We start from the raw sequence: 22,804 nt of genomic DNA on the forward strand, positions 1-22,804 counted from the left end.
CTGCACCTTGTTGTCTCGGATTCTCCAGCATCTGCAGTTCCTACTATCTCTAATGCAGAACAAATCTTTCTTAAAGGCACAGTACCATCACAATAGTTAAAGTTCACTGCTGATGAATTTAGATGCTTTATTTAGATCAACTTTTGGAAATTTACTAAACATATTACTCTGTGTATTCTTTCCCTTTTACATATGACACCAAGAACAATTTGAAGGATACATCAGTAGGATATGCTGTTTGATATTGATGTATCATTTTGTGGTTTTATACTGTTATACTGAACACTCAATGGTCTGCTTTATGAATCGGCAGTACTGTCAAATAGTTTGTTTACACTGTGATGATCCCCACTTAAAAAAACAAGAATATATCTTGGTTAGCTAGATTAATGTAAGCCACTAATGACACAACTTTTACTATTAGGCCTGGTTCAAGACCATCACCTTGACATAATCAGGTTTGAATTCTTGAGTTAGTTTGCAGATACTGCAAAACTCCTGAAAAAAGCATTTTTAAGGAGCTTGATTACAAACTGGTAATTTTTTGTGTGGTCTAAGTGATGGAGTTTCAGATTCTACATTTTTAATCACAATTGCATCTAAAGTGTGAATGATTGCCGGAGGGAATGGTAACTGCCAGTTACTTTCATACAGTATCAACAATAAGTTTAAACCCTTCTCTTTTCATCCTCGCCTTAGAAATAAGTCTGAGGAGTTGGTGACTTCTTTGTCAATTGGATTAAAATGGAGATTGAGTTGCCTCTGTTGTTTTTCACAGCCACCCATACCGATTTTACTCCATACCTTAAATCAGAGCTTGCATCTTTCTCCAGTTTCCCTACCATTTCCTCATCTAACTGAAGTCATTTTGTCTTAGGATTAAAAGCAAGAGATGAGTCTCATTTCCAGTCAGCTGCTGACTACTGAACCACAGCTCCCTGGCCCCCATGCTATCGATTTAGTGAATGGTTCCCTCAATTTAACTGGAGCCTTTGGCATGGTTGGCTATAACGTTCTTTGCATTGTTCAGCTGAATGGAACTGCCATTGCAGGTTCCACAGTAACCTTCTCTTTCCAAAACTGTGGTTAGCTGTTGGCAACACTTAACACAAACTCACGGGCAACACTCATTTCTTCAACAATCTCCATGCTGTCAGCCAGCTTGTCAATTATCCAACTTTAAACGAACGTAAATTTCACTTGATTGAAAAGTTGGGAAAACCGAAGTCACAGGAGCTTCACAATCTCCATTCCCGAGTCATCAATTCCATTCACTTCTGTTGACCATTGCCTCTGGCTGGAAAAAATATTCAATTTCAGAACCATTTGATTTTCTAGCCCATTCTATGATTTCTATGATTTGATTCTTTCGATCACAAGGCTACCATTTTCACCTCCATCCATCTACTGCTTAAGATCACTTGTGCTTTTGTTGCTTTCAGATTCCATTGCCCTTCAAGGCTGTCTCCTATCTTTCATCCACCACAAATTTCAGCTCATCCAAAAATTTGCTACTTGTATTCTTACTTGCATCAAGTCCATTCACCTTTGTGTTCACTGATCTGTATTGCTTCCTGGTGAATCCTTGCTTTTTTTTTAAATTCTCTCAAATCCTCTTTTGAACCTGATCTCGGGCATCTCCCATTTGCTTTGCCCTACCAATTAACATCCTGCCTTCAACCACCAGGATTATAATTTGAGGAATTTGTTTCGCAACTCCCGCCTTCTCCATCTCTTCTCCAAATGCATATTTAAAACTTGCCTTTTTGACATTGATCACCTAAGATTGTTCATTGGTTTTCATATCTCCGACCGACTTATGCTCTTGTCCGGAATCCTAGCCTTTCCTTGTTTCCCCTCTCCTCTCTCCTTTGTCTCAAGTCGCTTTTTGTTTGATCAGATTCCTTTGAAGCATTGAGGTCATTTAATTTGTGTTAATAATATTAAACCATGCTGTTGATGGAAGGGAGGACAAAAATTATTGGAAAAGACCACTTCTGCTTTTGTTGAAGCTGCAAGGGTTGAGGAATGAAGAGGAAATGAGGAGAACAAACTTTATTGGTCTCCCTCTTCAGTCCATCTAACAGAAAACCATCCTCTCTGACACCTTCTTCATCCACTACCTTGTTTTTGTTCTTGACTGTGGACCTGCTGTTCTCATTCCTCAAAAATATCACTTGTGTACACATAACCTCATTTCCACATAACTAGTACACCCACCTCTTTTGTTGCTCTGCTTGACTTCCAGATGCATAAATCCTGATGCTCATTAATGTTATTAATGGATTCAGTTTTCTATGTAATTGTCCTCATTTGCTTTATGTAGGCCTCTTGAAATCTGATTTGAAATGGGCATAAATTTTTATTTACTTCCAAAAGACCACCAAAAGAATGGAGGCAAATAAAAATGGAACGTTTTGCAATCTTGTTTGACTCTCCACATTGCATTGCGAAAACACTTTAACAGAAGCACAGGTTCACTTTCTCCTCTTATGTTCTGTCACTGTGAGGTTACTTTCCTCTGACAATTCAGTGCCCCTACTGTACAGCATTAACATCTCAAGTATTGCCCTAGGTAATATTCGCTTTGGCTTTCATTTTAAACATTTACGTAATAACACAGTAATAGAAATTTCCTGTCTTTAAAGAAAGTCAATATGTAAATATCTTTTATCAGAAAGAAGAAAAGAAAGTAAACTGGTGACTGATTTATTGAGGAGTTGCACCCTTGATGTTTTTGTAAAAAAGCATATATCAAACTAGTTATTGTAGCTTGTTTCATTTCTTTTTTAATAACACTCCTCCATAAGAAGGGAGATTCTGTATAATGGTAGTTTGTATTACCACCTAAACTTCTCATTTGGAATGAAAATGAATATTTCATAAGTGTGTGATCATCAAACAAGTCTGTGTCATCATAACAGTTCATATCTCCCTGATACCACATCACCATCCCTGGATATGTCCTGTCCCACCGGCAGGACAGACCCAGCAGAGGGGTGGCACAGTGGTATACAGTCGGGAGGGTGTTGCTCAAGGAGTCCTCAACATTGAATCTGGACCCCGTGAAGTCTCACGTTAAACATGGGCAAGGAAACCTCCTGCTGATTACCACATACTGTCCTCCCTCAGCTGATGAATCAGTACTCCTCAATGTGGAACAACACTTAGAGGAAGCACTGAGGATGGCAAGGGCACCAAATGTCCACTGGGTGGGGGATTTCAATGTCCACCACCAAGAGTGGCTCGGCAGCAGTACTACTGATTGACCTGGTCGGGTCCTAAAGGACATAGCTGCTAGACTGGGTCTGTGGCAGGTGGTGAGGGAACCAACAAGAGGGAAAAACATACTTGACCTCATCCTTATTTGCCACCTGCAGTTGCATCTGTCCATGATAGTATCGGTAAGAGTGACCATCGCACAGTCCTTGTGGAGACGAAGTCCCGCCTTCACATTGCGAACAACCTCCATGTTGTTTGGCACAATCACTGTGCTAAATGGGACAGACTTCGCACAGATCTAGCAACTCAAGACTGGGCATCCACGAGGTGCTGTGGGCCATCAACGGCAGCACAATCTGTAACCTCGTGGCCCGGCATATCCCCCACTCAACCATTACCGTCAAGCCAGGGGATCCACCCTGGTTCAATGGAGAGTGCGGGAGGGCATGCCAGAAGCAGCACCAGGCATACCTGGTGAAACCACCAAACAGGACTACAATCACGTCAAACAGTGAAAGCAGCAAGTGATGGAGCTAAGCGATCCCACAACCAATGGATCAGATCTAAGTTCTGCAGTCCTGCCACATCCAGTTGTGAATGGTGTTGGACAATTAAACAACTCACTGGAGGAGGAGGCTCCATAAATATGATGCAAGAGACCAGCACATCAGTGCAAAAGATAAGGCTGAAGCATTCGCAGCAATCTTCAGCCAGAAGTGCCAAGTGGATGATCCATCTCGGCCTCCTCCAGTGCTCCCCAGCATTACAGATACCAGCCTTCAGCCAATTCAATTCGCTCCACGTGATATCAAGAAACGGTTGGAGACTCTGGATATTGCAAAGGCAATGGGCCCTGACAATATTCCGGCAATTGTACTGAAGACTTGTGCTCCAGAATTTGCCACTCCCTAGCCAAGCTATCTATTACAGTTACAACACTGTTACCTATGTATATGTGTGGAAAATTGCACAAGTTTGTCCTGTACACAAAAAGCAGGACAAATCCAACCTGGCCAATTACCGCCCCGTCAGTCTACTCTCAATCATCAGAAAAATGATGGAAGGTGTCATCAACAGTGCTATCAAGCCACATCTGCTCAGTCACGCCCAGTTTGGGTTCTGCCAGGGTCACTCAACTCCTGATCTCATTACAGCCTTTATTCAAATATGGACAAAAGAGCTGAATACCAGAGGTGAGGTGATAGTGACAGCCCTAGCTATCAAGGCTGCATTTGACTCTGTGTGGCATTAAGGAGCCCTAGCAAAACTGGAATCAATGGATATCAGGGGCAAACGCTCTGGTGGTTGGAGTCATACCTGACACACAGGAAGATGTTCGTGGTTGTGGGAGGTCAATCAGCTTGGTTCCAGGACATCTCTGCAGGAGTTCCTCAGGGTAGTGTCCTAGGCCCAACCATCTTCAGCTGCTTCATCAATGACCTTCCCTCCATCATAAGGTCAGAAGGGGGGATGTTCACTGATGATTGTACCATGTTCAGCACTGTTCGTGACTCCTCAGATACTGAAGCAGTCCATGTTCACATGCAACAAGATCTGGACAATATCCAGGCTTGGGCTGACAAGTGGCAAGTGACATTCGTGCCTCGCAAATGCCAAGCTATGACCATCACTAATAAGAGACAATCTAATCACCATCCCTTAACATTCAGTGGTGTTACCGTGTTACCGTCACTGAATCTCCCACTATCAACATCCTGGGGGTTACCATTGACCAGACACTTAACTGGACTCACCACATTATCACAGTGGCTACACGAGCAGGCCAGAGGCTGGGAATACTGTAGCAAGTAACTCGCCTCCTGACTCCTCAAAGCCTGTCCGCCATCTACAAGGCGCAAATCAGGAGTGTGTTGGAATACTCCCCACTTGCCTGGATGAGTCCAGCACCAACAACATTGAAGAAACTTGACACCATCCAGGACAAAGCAGCTTACTTGACTGGCACTACATCCACCAGCATTCACTCCCTCCACCACCAACACTCAGTAGCAGCAGTCTGTACTATCTACAAGATGCACTGCAGAAATTCACCAAAGATCCTCAGACAGCACCTTCCAAACCCACGACCACTTCCGTCTGGAAGGACAAGGGCATCAGATACATGGGAACACCACCACCTCCACATTCCCCTCCAAGTCACTCACCATCCTGACTTGGAAATATATCACCGTTCCTTCACCATCACTGGGTTAAAATCCTGGAATTCCCTCCCTAATAGCATTGTGGGTCAACCCACAGCAGGAGGACTGCAGCGGTTCAAGAAGGCAACTCACCACCACCTTCTCAAGGTCAACTAGGGATGGGCAAGAAATGCTGGCCAGCCAGTGACACCCACGTCCCACAAACGAATAGGGAAAAAAAAAATCTAAAATGATGGGACATGAGACCCAGAGCAGAATTTAGACATGATGTTCTCTTTACTCCAAAAACTGTTCAGAGGGTGTTTACAGCTTTTAGATTTGTGAGTTACTTTACAATATGCTCCCAAGTTCAGACAGAAACTGTATGGAACTGGTGTGTGTTTTTATTTTATAATATGATCAGTGCTCCATTCATAAATTTTAGAATAATTCCATTTTTGATTGTTAGCTTATGTTTCTTTCCTTCTGGTCCAACATTTGACATTATTTAAAAATTTATTTGAGTACAACTTTGGTTCTTTCCTGTCAAATTCTCATCAATAATCTGACTTTAATTTAGTAGAATGCGAAGTAACTTGCTGTGCTCTGCTGTACTTTACACTGTTTAGAGTTTGGGATTGGGGACCTTCAGACACATTAATCACCAATTTTTTTTTCGTGTTTTCAAAAATAATCTAGATATTGACCAGCATAGAATGTAATTAGTCTTGTAAATGTTGATTATTTTCAGCAGCATTTAAATAAATGACTTGAATTGTGACTGTGTTTGTCAGGCTACCTATGAGGATCTTTAGGAGGTTATGGCCCTGGCGGGAGTTCACTGCAGGTTTACAATATTACAAGGATGGTACCTGGACTTCAGGGGTTAAGTTCCAAGGAGAGATTAGACAAATTAGGTCTTAACTTTCTAAATTCTAGCAAATAAAGAGGTGAGCAGATCGAGGTCTTCAGGTTATTAACCGGGAAAGATAGGACAGATGAAGATGAACTATTTCCATTAAGAATTAAGGCCAGGCCATTCACAAAAGTTGTTAGATAGAACATAGAACATAGAACAGCACAGCACAGTACAGGCCCTTCGGCCCACGATGTTGTGCCGACCTATTATCCTACTAAGATCAAATTACCCTACATACTTACATTTTACTATCCTCCATGTGCCTATCCAAGTCGCTTAAAAGTCTCTAAAGGATCTGACTCCACTACCACTGCCGGCAGCGCATTCCACGCACCACCACTCTCTGTGTGAAGAACCTACCTCTGACATCTCACCTATACCTTCCTCCAATCACCATAAAATTATGCCCCCTTGTAATAGTCCTTTCCACTTCTTCTCCACTGTTATCAGACTTTTGAATGGAACTCTCAAATGTTAATTCTGACCGTTCTTTCGTTCTCTCTCTCGCCTTCTCTGCGGCAGTAACACTGTATTTTGTACTCTATGCTGCTACCCTGATGCACTTTGTATGGTACGATCTGCTGGCAGAGCATGCAAAACAACACTTTCACTATATTTCAGTACATGGGACAACACTAAATCAATCAATCTCTGAAATGTTTCTAACGCAATTAGATTGTTCCTTTAATAGATTATAAATGTACCTGTGGGCAACCTGCATGGCACTGAGCTTATCCAACCTGCATGTGCTTACATAACTTACAAGTGTCCAACATTAAATGTAATTCTGCAACTGGACAACATTGGCTGGATAATCCTGAGTATATGAAGAATCATGCTAACAGCCAATTTCGAATCATCATGCTGGCCCGTGCACTTGTACATATTGGAAGCTGGGTCTATGAAAACACAAGACCCTGCCCTTTGTGGACAGAAAGAAAACGTAGATGCAAAAGAGGTGACAGGCATTTGCTTTTCTCATTTCTCAGGGCAATGCCTTGATCAAGCAGAGTCAGGTTTAAAATTTGATCAAAGTCTAGTAGTTAACTGTCAATCGTCATTTGGTGGTGCCTTCTAAATGTCAATGCCTGTATAAATCTCAGTCCACATGCCGACCATGCAGCACTCCCTTCTCACAGTATATACCTCAACTACTCTATTAAATTGATATCTCTTGCATACTGTCCCAATGACTGGGAGACAAATTGCTTTGAGAAAGTGTATTTTTTCAGTAGTACTGAAGACTGTAAAATATCTTGGCCCAAGTGCTGGTCTGGGCACCACCCATATAATTTCAGTTTACCCTGATACACTGCGAATCTATCCAAAACCCTCTTACAGACCAGTGAAGGTTTCAAACTCTTCCTCAAATGACAGACGATGCTCATTCAGTTGTTAACAAAAATCTGTCTCTCTCAGATCTCCATTTAAGTAAGGATATCCAGAGATATGAGCACAAAGCAGCATATTTAGTTAGGCCACAGATAGCCATGATCTTACTGAATGGTGGAGCAGGCTTGAGGGGCTGAATGCCGGAGCAGGCTTGAGGGGCTGAATGGCCTACTCCAGTTCTTGTGTTCCTGAATTCAGTGCTGAGTAGAGTGTTTCTTGAGTCTTGTACTGTCACTTCACTTTCCAGAAAACGGTATCACTGTGGGTCACTCATGATGTGATTAGGTGGAATATTGAGAATATTTCCTTTTCTAAGCAGTCAGCCTTGGCTCATTAATTGTATTCTTGCTTTACACCAGAGATTTGAGCATGTCATCCAGGCTAGTGCTCCCATACATTGCTGTGGAGGTCTTATATCAGTAAGAGGTGTGCTGCCTTTTGTTGCAGTTGTTAAGGTGAGGCATTATCTGCCCTCTTCATTGGAAAGAAGGGTAGTTGTGGTGTCCCCAAACTTTACATCCATTAATGGATGTTACTAAAACTAGATATCCAATCATTCATTTTGACAGTAGCAACCATTTGCATTTATGTATCCTCTTTCAATTTGGTTAAGCACTCTAAGGTACTTCACAGGAACTTTGTCAAAAGAACCTTGAGAGATATTGGGACAAGTGACTAAAATCTTGCTGTATGTAGACTTTGAGCCTGATCTTAAGGAGACTGGCAAGGTTTAGGGAGAATTCTAAAGCTGAAGGTCTGGATTCCTGAAAGAATGCCAGTCATGGAATGATAAATAAGCTCTGGGATGTACAAAAGAGACTAGAACCAGAAGAATTCTTCTGATTTTGCAGATGATGGGCCAGTAGGAGGTCAAAAGATAAAACAGGATAATCCTTTGGATTGACAACAGGATGTGATTTCTGTAATTTTGACGTGTTGCTTATCAGGTGCATAGCACAACTTTGTTTTCAGATTTCATTAAACCTAACTCCAACTTTTGCATCTCCAGCAGGACAACACTTCATAGCATGAAAAATTCATCTCCCTATCTGGTCTCAGTTTTCTGTGTGATTAGGCAGCTCACCACTGCCTTCTCAAAGGCAGCTAGGGATAGGCAATAAATGCTGTCCAGCCAGTGACACCCACATCTCAAATGAGTTTTTAAAAAAAAATAAATTGCATGTATTCACCAAGTTTTAATACTGTATGTAGGGCAACTCTGCTGCACACCTGTTTCTCCTATGTTGGCTGAGGGGGCAAAGGATTGAGTTAGGGAGTGGTTTGTTTCAGCACCTTGGCCATGCAACAATGTTGGCTGCATAATCTTTTTTTTAAAAAAAATCCATTACCTTATCAGTTGACAGGGATAATCCTAGTCTTTCAAATTTTAGCTGCCTCTAATATCCTCTCTCTGCAGGTCCCATAGATGTGATTCCAGTCAGAACATCCCAGTGGAGAATGAGGAGGTGCCGAGTTGTTATAATCAGGGATACATTCGCCCATCCCCAAATACAAACCTTAACTTCTCTACTTAGTCATGTCACTATTGCAGTCAAACCTTTCTTCTTCTTCACAATATTTGTTGAGAGCTTAGAATTGTTTAAATATTTTCTATTGCTTACCTAACAACATTTAATTTCCTAAATTATCTTGGTCAACTGGCCCCACACTCCTCCACAATTAGCTTTACTTAAGTTGAAGACTTTTCACGCCAGCTACCTTAGCTTTCAAACAGACTGCCTCAAGTACATCTTTTCTTCATGCTGAAAGCAGCAAACAAAGATAATATGAAATGATGCAAAAGCAGCAGTAAGGTACTGTCTGAAGGGCCAGAATAAGAGTAGATGCTTGTATGTCAGCTCAGTAGTTGAGTTGCAAATAAAGAAAGCAGCTAGTGCTGGGAACTTGGAACTTGGAACTTGTACGTTACCTAGTGGAACCAGAATCGAATGGGTTAAGTTCTGTACCTACACTTTGGAGGATGTTCTCAATTAATGTGTACATCTAATTGCATTTACTGCGCATGATAATGTTTCTGAGGAGCTCTTTGTATCTTTTATTAATCCACTGAGAGCTCGATGTAATGCTTAATCTGTGTTTGATTGTCATCTAGTGGCTATAGTCCTTTTATGTGCCTAAAAGTCTCTTTGGTCATATTGTTAGTATTACCTTAGAATCATGTCAACTGTCTGCAACAGATGCAGCATTCTGATGCCCAAAGAAGGATGGCCCATTACACTCATGCACAATAAGTAGTTTGTCGACAGAGCCAAGAATGATTCCTTCTTCACTCCAGTCAATTTTATAAGCCATTGCACCAGCTAATGGGCAGCATTAAGGGTGTATGATGACTGTTTATCTGTCCTAAATGGTCCTTATTTCTTTGCTTTGCCAGCTTACCAGAAATGCTAGATCTGTTAAATTTACAAGTTATGGATAGTATACACAGGGGAGAGGGAAGCATAGAGATAATGCCACTGGGCTAATAATCACAGAATTGTTACCATGTGGAGGGTGACCATAAATAACCTGCAATGCTATTGGGAAGAGGCTTCCAATGTTTTGATTCTTCAATAGTGAAGGAGTAGTTGTGAGTTCCAAGTTATAAAGAGGCAGAGTCCCCTCTCTTAACTCATCTGTTGTCGAAGCCTCCCATATATGACTTTTAACTTGTCTATACTAGTCTGCTCCTAGCTGACTGTGTTTTTACAGTTTGTAAACTTGTCATTAAAACTTTGTTGTCATTGACCTAACTTGCAGCATCTCCCATTTACCCTTCAGTCCATGCTCAGTGATGTATATTGGCTCCTATTTAAGCCAAAGCCTTGATTTTACAATTCTCATTCTTGCTTGTAAATGCAATCTGCTGTACATTCTTTAAAAAAGTGACTGTGGAAATAGTAGAGGCATTGGTTATAATCTTGCAAAAATTCTTTAGATTCTGAAAGGATCCCTGTGGATTGGAAAATAGCTATTGTATCACTATTATTCAGGAAAAGCAGGGGGAACAAAGCAGCAAACAATAGGTCATTTAGGAAAGTTGCTAGAATGCATTATTAAGATGATTATTGCTGGATACTTTGCCTGATCACCTAAGTAAAGCTTCCCACAATGCAGTAAGATGTTTTAGATCTTTAATGAAAGCTGGATATAAGGCATATGAGCATAAGCAGGCCATTTGGTTTATAGAATCTGTTTTTGCCATTTAATGAGATTGTGGCTAACCTAATAATCATTAGTTCCTCTGTCCTGACTTCTTTTTTTCTTAATCCATGATTCCCTTGCTGATATTAAAAATCTGTCCATCTCCACCTTTAAATATTCATAACTCAGTCATCTTCACTCTGTGGTGAAGAATTCCAGTCTCGATACCCTCTGAGAGATGGAATTCCTCTTCAACTGTCTTAAATGGGTGACGTCTCACTCAGATTGTTTCAACTGGTCCTTGACCCCTACAGTAAGGGGAAACCTCTCTGTATCTACCCTGTCAAGCCCCTGGAAAATCTTGATAAATCAAGACCTATACTTCCCCTTGCCTTGGGATGGCACTCAACATAATCAAAGACCCCTCCCACACTGGTCCTACTCTCTTCCACCCTCTTCCATCAGGCAGAAGGTACAAAAGTTTAAAAACCGATTTCAAGAACCGCTTGTTCCCTGCTGTTATCAGACTTCTGATATTAAAGTTGATCTTTCTCTGCAGCTGTAACACTATATTCTGCATTCTGTCCTATTGCCCTGATGTAACTACGTAAAGTATGATTTGCCTGAATAGCAGACAAAACAATTCTTCTCTGTGCGTCAATACATAGACAATAACAAATCAATCCAATCAGAAATCCTCCCCACTGGCCAGTCAGTGCCCACATCCCACAAATGAATTTAAAAAAGACTCGTCTTCTCCTCATAAAATTTCTCCATACCCAGAATCAACAGCGTGAATCTTCTCTGCACGGCCTTGAATGCCAGTGGACTAAAACTGTTCACAGAATTCCAGTTTGGTACTGACATGTGCCTTGTAAAATGTTAGGAAAACCTCCCTACTTTTATACTCCATACCCCTAGGAGTAAAGGCCAGCACAACATTTGCCTGCTCTATTATCTCCTGAGCTTGCATGGTGGCTTTTGGTGATTCATATGCAAGGAACTTCAATGTAGTCTTCCTCTGTCTGCCGAGTTTTTGTCGACACTTAATCTGTCTATATCCCTTGCCACATAATTTTTGTCTCATCTGCACACTCAGTGGCAGTACACTCTCTTCCCTCATCTGAGTCATTAATAACACCAAAGAAAACTGATCGTGGTCTTTTCAAGATCTAGATACTTTTTTGCGATTGCTACTTCAGAAACTATTGTGTTTTTTTTCTTGACCTTTAAGTTGGTTGAAATGTAGTGAAAAATAGCTCCTTTGGTGAATAAAGTTGTAGAATGTTGTACATCTCTTTCCTGTAATAGTATATAGATTTATGTTTCAAGTTATCACTCCTTGCATCTCGAACTGCTTGCCGAGAATGTGTGTTTCATTAAAGATGATTCAGCATTCAGCTATCTTCCAATTCAGTAGTCAATAGTAATAAACAGAAAGCTTATCTTGGCTTCATGAATTATTTAAAAATTGGTTAATTACAAGAAATACAGATATGTGCTTTTTATTTGAAATCTGACTTTGAGTATAGTTAGTGTACAGAATTCTAAGCAAAACATTGAAAGTCAGTGTTTAAATCCTTATCAATGAACTTTTGTCAGATGTCATGCCCCATCAAATCTGAATATACAATATTTGCTGGAACAAATTTTTGCGACTGAAGTCGGCCAAAAGTAGCATTTTCCAATCAGTGAAACAAAGAGGGATAAGCTGGGAGTAAGCCTAACTATCCATGAAATTACAAAAGAAATTGCCCAGATATTTGCAGTTACTGAAAATATCTATTGCATTTTGTGCATACCCATCGCGTTTGTCATTGCATGTTTTGGAATAATTGCTGTCTAAGGAAATTGACTTGAATATTAAGACAGTTGTACACTCTGGCTAAAATAGTGCTGCTGGATTCCACAGCACTTTATTGCCTGCTCCCCTTTATTAGTTCAACAACAGCCTCCCAATTTCTAGCCCAACAACAGAGATCGTTGCAATGAGACACAACCAATTAAATGGCTAATGTTTATATAAGTGTCTGTAAATGTGAACTGTGCACTTGCATAGGATTGCAGCAGTTGTGCACAATGAAGTAGTGTGTTTGTAATAGTGGCTAATGCATTCTGGTAGTAGTATCAGTTATTTGACCAGTACAGATTCTTTTTTATTTTTATTTAGCATTTCAATATATAAAGGCACTTTTCATTGTCAGTGAGTGATGTGGTGTAATCAGTGATTCTGTTTGTTTATTTGTGGAGTAAGGGCATCACCAATTAGGCTAGCATTTATTGCCTATCCCTAGTTGCCCTTGTTTACATTACACTTCTGTTAGTTTACCTATTACAAGAATTCATGTTTAAATTTTTCAGTTGTACTCTTTTCTGCCCCTAATTATACTTAACTGCCATTTCATGTTCCAGTTTTCTTTTTTAATAACTGGCAAAAATTGTGCGGTTATTCCTCCAGCTGGTTACAGTAAACAGAATTTGGAGAAGTGAGACCTTTTATTTCTGCTTGCTGGTCCTGTTAGATGAGAGTTTTTAAGTTTGTCTTAGAATAAAGCGAGCTTGGCAATCGATGAGTGGGAGTGGTGTGTAGACAGAATAGCAGCACTAATTTTTGAGTGGGAAGCAGTGAATAGTGCTTTTAAGCTGAAATTTAATATGTTTTTTTAATTGCTTTTAAGTGGTAGTATAAGCAATCAATGAGAGGGAAGCTGGCTAAATATGAATTTTATTATTGTTACTGACTGTCTAGTTGTAACAGGTATGTTGGGTTTTTTTTTTAAATTTGTATGTCAAATATGATATCTGTTCCTGATGGAGCTGGGAGTGCAGTGTCTGGCTTGCAAGCAGTGGTATTTGGTGCAGCAACATAGTGGCTGGGAAGGAGCTGCTAAGAGAATAGTAGGGGGCCAACATGAGTGGCGCTTAAGGACCAGCATAAGTTTGCTGAATGGTCTGTATATTTCGGGAGCTGAGGAGGAGATTTAAAAAAAAAAACTGCTGATGTTTTGGAGTACTGGAAAAATCATTTTAAAGTGGCTAACAGACAGCTGAGGTACTGGTGCAAGAGGGAGGGCCTCCCATTCCTGCAGATTGGTAATAGTTCCAGATCAGAAGGGACTTGTTCAAGGTGCCTGGGATGCACCTCAAAAGACTTGGGCCAAAGTGGGAAAGTTTTGAACTGAATTGCTGTTTGCTGCTGTGTATCAGGATAGAGTGAATTAAGAAAGACAACACATAGAGCGCAAGGCGAGACAAAAAGTGATGCTAGGTAGAATAGTTTAAGGACTGGAATGATCCGAGAAGCTGAAGATAAATAGATAGATTTGGAGTGCATTTTCATCTATACAAGAATCTGATTGAATAAAGTTGGTGAGCTGAGACCTCGTGGGATTTTGCTTATAGTGATAGTGAGTGAGACCTACCTCTATGATGCAGAAGGTTGGAAACTTTGTATTCCTGACTGCAAAGTATCCAAGGAAGATGCAGAAGGAAAACATTGGGTATTTTTCAAAGAAACTGGAGTGGAATGGCGCAGTAAAGGGGACTAGAGTCAGCAGTGCCGGAAGTGTTGCTCCATGGGGTGCAAGCTGTAGGGCACTAAATAGTCAGAAGGAGATGGAGAAATAAAATTGCAGAAAGCTGCACAAACTGCTGAGTGGGTGTATTGGATGTAGTTTTTATTTTAATACACTTGAGAAATAAGCATGATGAAGTGCAAAAGAAAATTTCCTGAAAGGTATACAAGGGTATTTTCTTAGTCAGTGTTTCCAGCCCAAGAAGGACTGAATCTAGTTCCAGGAAATAAAATGAGACATGTTTTAATAGGAAATAGTGCAAAATGGCAATCATGGTAACATTTTAAAATTTTGACTACTTCAAATAAAATTGACTATTACCTTCTCAAGGCCAATTAGGGATGGCCATTAAATGCTGGCCTCATCAGCAACACTCAGCTCCTATGAATGAGAATATTAAAGGACAAAATAAAATCAGGTGTGAAAATACTTGAGAGACAGGCTAAATTTAACGAGTTGAAAACGGACCTGACACTTTGGAATCCATAATCGGTAGGCTAAACAAGTGGGCAAGAGCAACCTTTAGAAAGACTAGTTGCTGACAAATTGCCCCTTATTTGAGATCGGCTAGGTCAAGGCTGAATAGTAGGACAGAGATTTCCACTTTTCATTTGCAGTGTTTAGCTTCCTTTAATATCTACTTGTCCCCTTCAACAATCTGTTGTAATTGCACAGTAATACTCAATGGAGCTCAAAACCTCAGCATTTGCATCTTCAAATAATTAGATTCCATTGTAATTGAATTATTGTTGTAAACTGCAACAGTCTTGTATGGATTTCAATCTGTTTTGGCTGTAGCTTTGGAAAGAAGTGCAGCAGTGTCTTCAGAAGTTCATTGCAGATTCAGGGTTGTCCAAGATGTATTTCATATATTGGGGGTTAAAGTTGAACAGCTGGCTGCCTTATACTACCACTGTTGTATTATGATTGTTCTTTGTGCATTTAATAACCGATTCACAACTGATACATTGTTTCTGAATACGCTAAGCAGCCAATGAGCTTCACAAATACCACTCTTGTACACACTAAGAAATGCAGCTGATTAAATTAGTCACTTGTATTTCAAATATAAGAACACCATTGAAATGTGTGTCATTGCAGCATGAAATCACCATCTCTGTTGTAACACAGTTGGACTTTAATTGGGAGATAGGAGTAACAATTCATACTTGTGTTGGGAAATATGTCGCATTTGCTTAAACTTGGTTGCTCAATCTTTAATGTTGGTATATAATTTTGACAAGTGACAAATTGCACCTTGGATTTCTAATGTCTGTTTAAAATGCTGTTATACGTTTTCTGTGACTATAAAAGGCCATCAAGCACTAATTTAATGGTCATTTCCAGTATAGAGGTAGTTTGCTGCATTTGGCAACAGCCTATTTTAATATCACAATTAATACAGCAGAATACCTTACAATCTTCGTCATTTTGTTTTAGTAGCTTAAGTAAGTAGTCAGCATTTCTCCTGTATAGGAGTTAATTTCATGTATTGCCGCATTGAAAGAATTATTGTCCCCTGGATAAACTTCCTGACATATCCACACTATCACCAAGCCTGCCCATTCCCAAACCCAACGGTTTCCAATTTTGCCTTTTGTTACCTCCAAACTTGATTTATTCCAGCACGCTCCTGACCAGCTTTCTACCTTCTATCTTCTGTACATTTGAGGTACTTCAAAATTCTGTATGTCTTAATTCACATTAAGCCCTGTTTCCACTGATTGTATATTGGCTTCTGATGGAACAAAATCTTTAAAACTTTCACCCTGGTTTTCAAATTCTTCCATGGCCTTGTGCCTGCATTGTTCTCTTCTACATTGGTGGTCATGCTGTCAGCTGCTAGGCCCAAAAAACTTTGATACAAAACTTCTCAATCTCTCTTTCTACTGTTTGGTGTTAAATTTTCTCTCATAACTCTCCAGTGAAGCATCCACTGGAGACTTCATTAAGTTTTTAAAAGTGTTATATGCATGCAAGTTGTTGGACTTTATTTTCAGAGTTCCATTATTACTACATTGATTTTTTTTTTCTCACTTTGGCAAAGTACTGACTTGAAGAATTGGTAATATGATGGTAAACACTGGCTACATGTTGTAGCCAACACGAGTTTTTAGATAACCATAAATAATGGATAATACCAAGGTTTTTCCATTTGTTGAAATTGAATTGACTGTAATTTTATATTTTCTAGTATTTCTAATCTATTTTCCATGCTGCTTTTAAATCTGTTAGGAAAAGCAATCTAGATCAATTTTCTTTTGACAAGTACAGTTGGAATTCTGCCTACTTTGTGGCTTGGGAGACATCTATAGTGGAGCATAGTCATTGAGGATAGGAAATGTCACTGGGATTTGAAGAAGCCAACTTGAACAAAATAAATTGACAAAATGCATGCTGTTGCATGTTACCTGTGTTATATAATTGCTTTCAGTTGCAGCCAAGAAATAGCTATTCAGTACCCATTAGTCAAGTGGTAAACTACAATGCGTATAATTTATGACAGACAATAAATCCCTTAACTCTTGCCTCTGGGTGCTATGATCTTCAGAACTGGAACATTTCAATGTGGTACAGTACCCTTTTTCAGGCACAAGTCTTCCATATTAATGTTGCCTTGTCACAGTTTGTGCCATATATACATTTGAAGAGGATGTTGATCTGCACTTTTGACTTAGCCTGCAGATTTTCTGTGATGCAGTGATGGTTACAAATCTGTCTGGCTTACTAACCAGAAGTGTACACTATACCTTTTGTGTATATAAACATCAAATTCATTGGTCGTTGGAAATTTGCATATTTCTAAAATTATTGTTACTTTGCTTTGCCATCTGATTGAAGATTCATCCAATAAGGCAGTAGCTATAAGTAGCCTTTCACAAGCTCTCGGCCACAAAACTCAAATGTGATAAACTAGCAAATAAGATTAAGGCTTGTGCGTTGGTTAAAGCCCACAGACCAGAGTGTGAACAATCCTGATTCCAAAGACTTGACAGAAAAATATTTGCTTAAAAATTTAACTCCTGTCTGTCTCCCACCCACCCACCCACTTATTGTCATGAATTGTGAAATTTTGTTTTCCGTTTCTTAACATAAGTACAGTTAGCAAAAGCTAGCCATAAGAAAAAAAAAGAGCTTAATGCTGGGCTATCATGATCTACTGTTCAGATTATGCTTCTGATCCTTTCTTGAAATTTCTTGCCTAGTGTCAAAATAACATGTCTATTTATTTTGATAGAGAGCGATGTCTCTATTAAAGTATTCCCTCCAGTTGGTCACCCAAAGGCATACTAGGCTTTCATGTTCTGCAGTCCATCAGAGAAAAGCATTAGAAGAGTTCTGTTACTGAGCATTACTAAGCCTGACTTCATTATCCCATTAGCATAATCACAAATTTTAGAATACAATTTGACAAGGGAGCCAAGCTTTGTAACATGAAATACTGCTGTCTGTTTTCTGGTACTATAATTGCAGTCCTAAAGGATGGATTTGTAAATGGATAACACCAAACAGCGATTTATTTTTTTTTTAATTAAAATGTTTACATAATCTGTTTATTATGGAGATTAACAGAGGCTTGTGGCCTTTGTCATCAATGTATATGTTTTGATGACTACTATTTTGTCTTCCAATCAGCTTTATGCTGGAGCTGTCCTTGAAGTATGTGGATGAAAATTGGGAAGGTTCCCCCAAGTCCAGGGTAAGTGAATAAGATCATATGTATTTTTGTTAATGAATACTTATTTTACCTTTTGGTTTGTGTACTCAAGAAAACAACATTTGATCTTCCAAACTAAAGGGAATGACGTAAGTAAAACTTCCAACATTAAACAGGAAGATTTTATTGGGTAGCTTATAAAGCTATGTAGGCGCTCTTGAAATTTGGTTTTATGCCATCTTGGTGCAGTGGCTAATTTGGAAGACTGTATTGTCTCATGTCAGAGCACAGTTATCTACATTGACATTCTTCAAGCCTTCAAGACAATATTCATTCATCCATCCACCAATCCTATCAAGGCTGGTTATTCCACCGCTGTTTTTCTGTGACTCTGCTGTTTGTATTATTTATACAAAGCAATGACTGTACTTCAAAAGTGATTCGCTGGTTGCAATGCACTTTCAGATGTACTGAGGGGATGAAAATTAATTCAATTAATTGAATCTGCAATTTAGTGTCAATCTTAGTTTTGACACAACTGTCAATTGTGAAAACCTATCTGGTTCACGAATGTCCTTTAGAGCAGGAAATTTGAACACACTTGCTACAATAGAATTTTCTACTCAAGTATCTTTTTTAGCACTGCAGTTTCCTCCTGTTGTCTGGCTCTGTTGCCAACTGAAAGAGCTTGTGAAGATTAAGGAGAGTGGAATTAGTGGAGGCTAACAATGTGAATTCAAAACTTCAGGGTTGTTCCTGAGTGATTAGAAGGAAGTATCTACCCTGCATGGTTGTATTCTGACATTATTTTTGTACTTTGTTTCATCAGTGATTTGGATTTTGGGTTAGAGAGAGTTATCAAATTTTCGGTTTAATCTAAGATCGGAACCATAGTAAATAAATTCAAGGACCAAAGAAAGTTGAGAAAAGATATCGAAGTGATGTTGGTATGGGTAACTAAAGTGGGAGGTGGAAGTTGGTGTCAGTGGAACTGACATATATTGTTTTCCTTAAAGCTAAGTACGCTTGGGGTGAAAAGCCGGGTAATGTGAAAGAGCAGATGATTTTTTTGGAAGTCCAGGTTAGGTGAAGACAGCCAAACATAGATGATCAAGGGGTCTGAAATGAGGAGACATGGTTATAAAATGGATTAAAGGATACGCACTTTGCAGGAAAATCTTTTTATCAATCTTTGTTTGAGGTATGGTGCAAAAGTTCCTCAATAAAACTACTTCATCTTACTTGGGCCTGGCTTGTTTTGCATTGTGAGAAAACTAGGCTATATGAAGGTCAAACAAATAACACCACTTATTTTTTTTTTGTAGTGGTATTTTTAGATGATATTGAGCTATGTAACTGTATGGTTCTTTCAGCATACATGTTGATTGTGATTTGATTTCAGTATCTTATGACTCTCACTAGGTTATTGTTTCCTGTAACATGCATACAGAATCAGAACATTGGTGTCTAAGTGGTGCGAGGTTATTGAATAATAGGGATTACACTAATTTTTGTAACTGACCTTGAAGACTCTCCTTTTCCTATAACACTGCATTGATCAATTTTTTTGCTTCTGTTGCAATATAAGGAAACTTGAATTTTTCAATTGTGTCAATGCAGTTGCATCAGCATTGTGAGAGCTGTTTCATTTAAAGTGGTGGGGTGGGGAGAGAAGGAAATTTTGGGCTGGTTTGACTTTAAGAACAAATAATAGGTGACTGAGGTGTCAGTGGGGGAGCACTTTGGTGCCAGTGACCATAATTCTATTAGTTTTAAAATAGTGAGTGAAAAGGATAGACCTGATCTAGAAGTTAAAGTTCTAAATTGGAGGAAGGCCATTTTTGACAGTATTAGGCAAGAACTTTCAAAAGTTGATTTGGGGACATATGTTCGCAGGTAAAGGGACAGGTGGAAAATTGGGAAGCCTTCAAAAATGAGATTGAGAGTCCAGAGATAGTATGTTCCTGTTAGGGTGAAGGACAAGGCTGGTAGGTGTAGGGAATACTGGATAACTAGAGAAATTGAGGTTTCGGAAAAGAATAAGAAGGAAGCATATGTCTGATATAGACAGCAGAGATCAAGTGAATCCCTAGAAGAATATATAGAGAGTAGGACTACACACAAGAGGAAATCGGGAGGGTAAAGAGGGGAACTTGAGGTAGCTTTGGCAAACGGAGAATCCAAAGGGATTCTACAAATACATTTGGGACAAGAGTTACTAAGGAGAGAATAGGGCCCCTTAAAGACCACCAAGCCCTCCTCTGTGTGGTATCACAGGAGATGGGGGTGCTATTAAGCAAGTATTTTGTATCCGTGTTTATTGTGGAGAAGGGTGTGGAAGACAGAACTTGGGGAAATAAATAGCAATATCTTGAAAAATGTCCAGATCACCAGTGATTGCTGGGCCCCTTGCTGAGATATTTGTATCAGCGATAGCCACAGCTGAGGTGCTGGAAGACTGGAGGTTGGCTAATGTGGTGCCAGTATTTAAGGAAAAGCCAGGGAACTATAGACAGATGAGCCTGACATCGCTGGTGGGCAAGCTGTTGGAGGGAATCCGGAGGGATAGGATTTCCATGTATTTGGAAAGGCAAGGACTGATTAGGGAGAGTCAACATGGCTTTATGCACGGGAAGTCGAGTCTCACTAACTTAATTGAGCTTTGTTACTTCTTCAAAAAGAGAATTGATAAGGACGGAGCAGTGGACATGATCTATATGAACTTTAATAAGGCATTCAACAAGTTTCCTCATGGTAGACTGGTTAGCAAGGTTAGATCATACAGAATGGAGGGAGAATTAGCTATTTGGATACAGAACTGGCTCAAAGGCAGAAGACAGAGTGGTTGTGGAGGGTTGCTTTTCAGACTGGAGGCCTGTGACTAGTGGTGTGTCACCAGGATCAGTTCCGGGTCTGTTGCTTTTCATCATTTGTACAAATGATTTGGATATGAACAGAGGAGGTATAGTTAGGTTTTCAGATGACACCAAAATTGGAGGTGTAGTGGACAGCAACAAAGGCTACCTCAGAGTACAACGGGACCTTGATCAGTTGGGCCAATGGACGAAGGAGTTGCAGATGGAGTTTAATTTAGATAAATGTGAGCTGCTGCATTTTGGAAAGGCAAATCAGGGCAGGTCTTTTACACTTAATGGTGAGGTCCTGGAGAGTGTTGCTGAACAGAGACCTTGGAGTGCAGGTTCATAGTTCCTTGAAAGTAGAGTCACAGGTAGATAGGTTAGTGAAGAAGGCATTTGGTATGCTCGCCGTTATTGGTCAGTGCACTGAGTAGAGTAGTTGGGAGGTCATGTTGCAGCCGTACAGGCCATTGGTTAGGCCACTATTGGAATACTGCATACAATTCTGGTCTTTTTGCTAAAGGAAGGATGTTGTGAAACTTGAAAGGGTTCAGAAAAGATTTATATGGATGTTGCCAGGGTTGGAGGTTTTGATCTATATGGGGGGAGCTGAATAGACTGGGGCTATTTTCCCTGGAGCATCAGAGGCTGAGAGGTGATCTTAAAGAAGAAGTTTATAAAATCATGAGGGGCATGGATAGGGTAAATAGATAAGCTCTTTTCCCTGGGGTGGGGAGTCCAAAACTGGAGGGCATAGGTTTAAGGTGAGAGGGGAAAGATTTAAATGGGATCTAAGGGGCAACATTTTCAGAGGGTGGTGCATGTATGGAATGAGCTGCTAGAGGAAGTGATGGAGGCTGGTACAATTACAACATTTAGAAGGCATCTGGATGGGTACATGAGTAGAAAGGGTTTAGAGGGGATATAGGCCAAATGCTGGCAAACAGGATTAGATTCATTAGGATATCTGGTCGGCATGGACGAGTTGGATCAAAGGGTCTGTTTCTGTGCTGTGTATCTCTGACTCTAAGACTTTAACTAATCTTCATCTTTTAATGAAAGCAGTTCCTATTCAAAACCACTTTAAATTATATTTCTGGATTGAGAGTCCCTTTTTAGTTGCAAGGTATTGTTGTAACTTTTTTGTCTCTTGGGATGCAGTGCAAGTATTTGTCATATCACAGTACTTCCATCCTCATAGTTCCAGACAATGGAGCTGAGCATTGATTAGTATACTGTCAATTCTGATGCAGTTAGTATATTCCACTACTTCGTGGTGTTAATGATCCTTCCCTGCCACAAAGCATAAAGTAAGGTGCAAGGTATCCTTGGTGAAAGCTTTCAGCTGCTAAGCATAGCTTCTGTCGTGTGCATGTTTCACATATACCTTCAATTTGGCAGCACCTTTGATTCTGAGCTGATTCTAAGCATGTAGGGATAGCTAACCAAAGGCCATATCTGCTATCTGCAAGCCATAACTGATTCTTGCAAACTAATGACATTCAATTGAGTTTGAATGGCATTTCAGGAACTACCTTCATCTTCCTTGCATTAATAACAAGTCCAAACCAGCAGAAGGTGCAAATGGATCCATCATTTGCTGAAAATTATCTTCAACTTTACAACAAAGGCACAGTCATAAATGTACAGACGGTATTATAATAAACTTCTGTAGAGATTATAGTTGATGCTCGATGTCTCAATTGATTAAACAATTTTAATTTTGTATCTCAACTCCTACCTGAAGATCTGGCTTTTGAAATTGCGAATACAGGAGACCCCTAGTGTACATGCGACAACAAGGTGCAGGGCTGGATGAACACAGCAGGCCAAGCAGCATCATAGGAGCAGAGAGGCTGACGTTTCGGGCCTAGACCCTTCATCAGAAAAAACCC

General features: G+C 39.9%; 1 protein-coding gene across 1 annotated transcript in view; it reads left to right on the forward strand.

Moving 5' to 3' along the window:
• Positions 1-22,804, forward strand: part of selenof (selenoprotein F) — a 45,402-nt gene that overhangs the window by 11,790 nt on the left and 10,808 nt on the right. Inside the window, exon 3 of the mRNA XM_020522744.2 lies at positions 18,030-18,093. Coding sequence (XP_020378333.1) covers positions 18,030-18,093 — 64 coding nt within the window. The remainder of the gene's footprint in view (positions 1-18,029; positions 18,094-22,804) is intronic.

Source organism: Rhincodon typus, chromosome 10 (genome assembly GCF_021869965.1).
Source record: "Rhincodon typus isolate 14 chromosome 10, sRhiTyp1.1, whole genome shotgun sequence".
Taxonomy (NCBI): Eukaryota; Metazoa; Chordata; class Chondrichthyes; order Orectolobiformes; family Rhincodontidae; genus Rhincodon; species Rhincodon typus.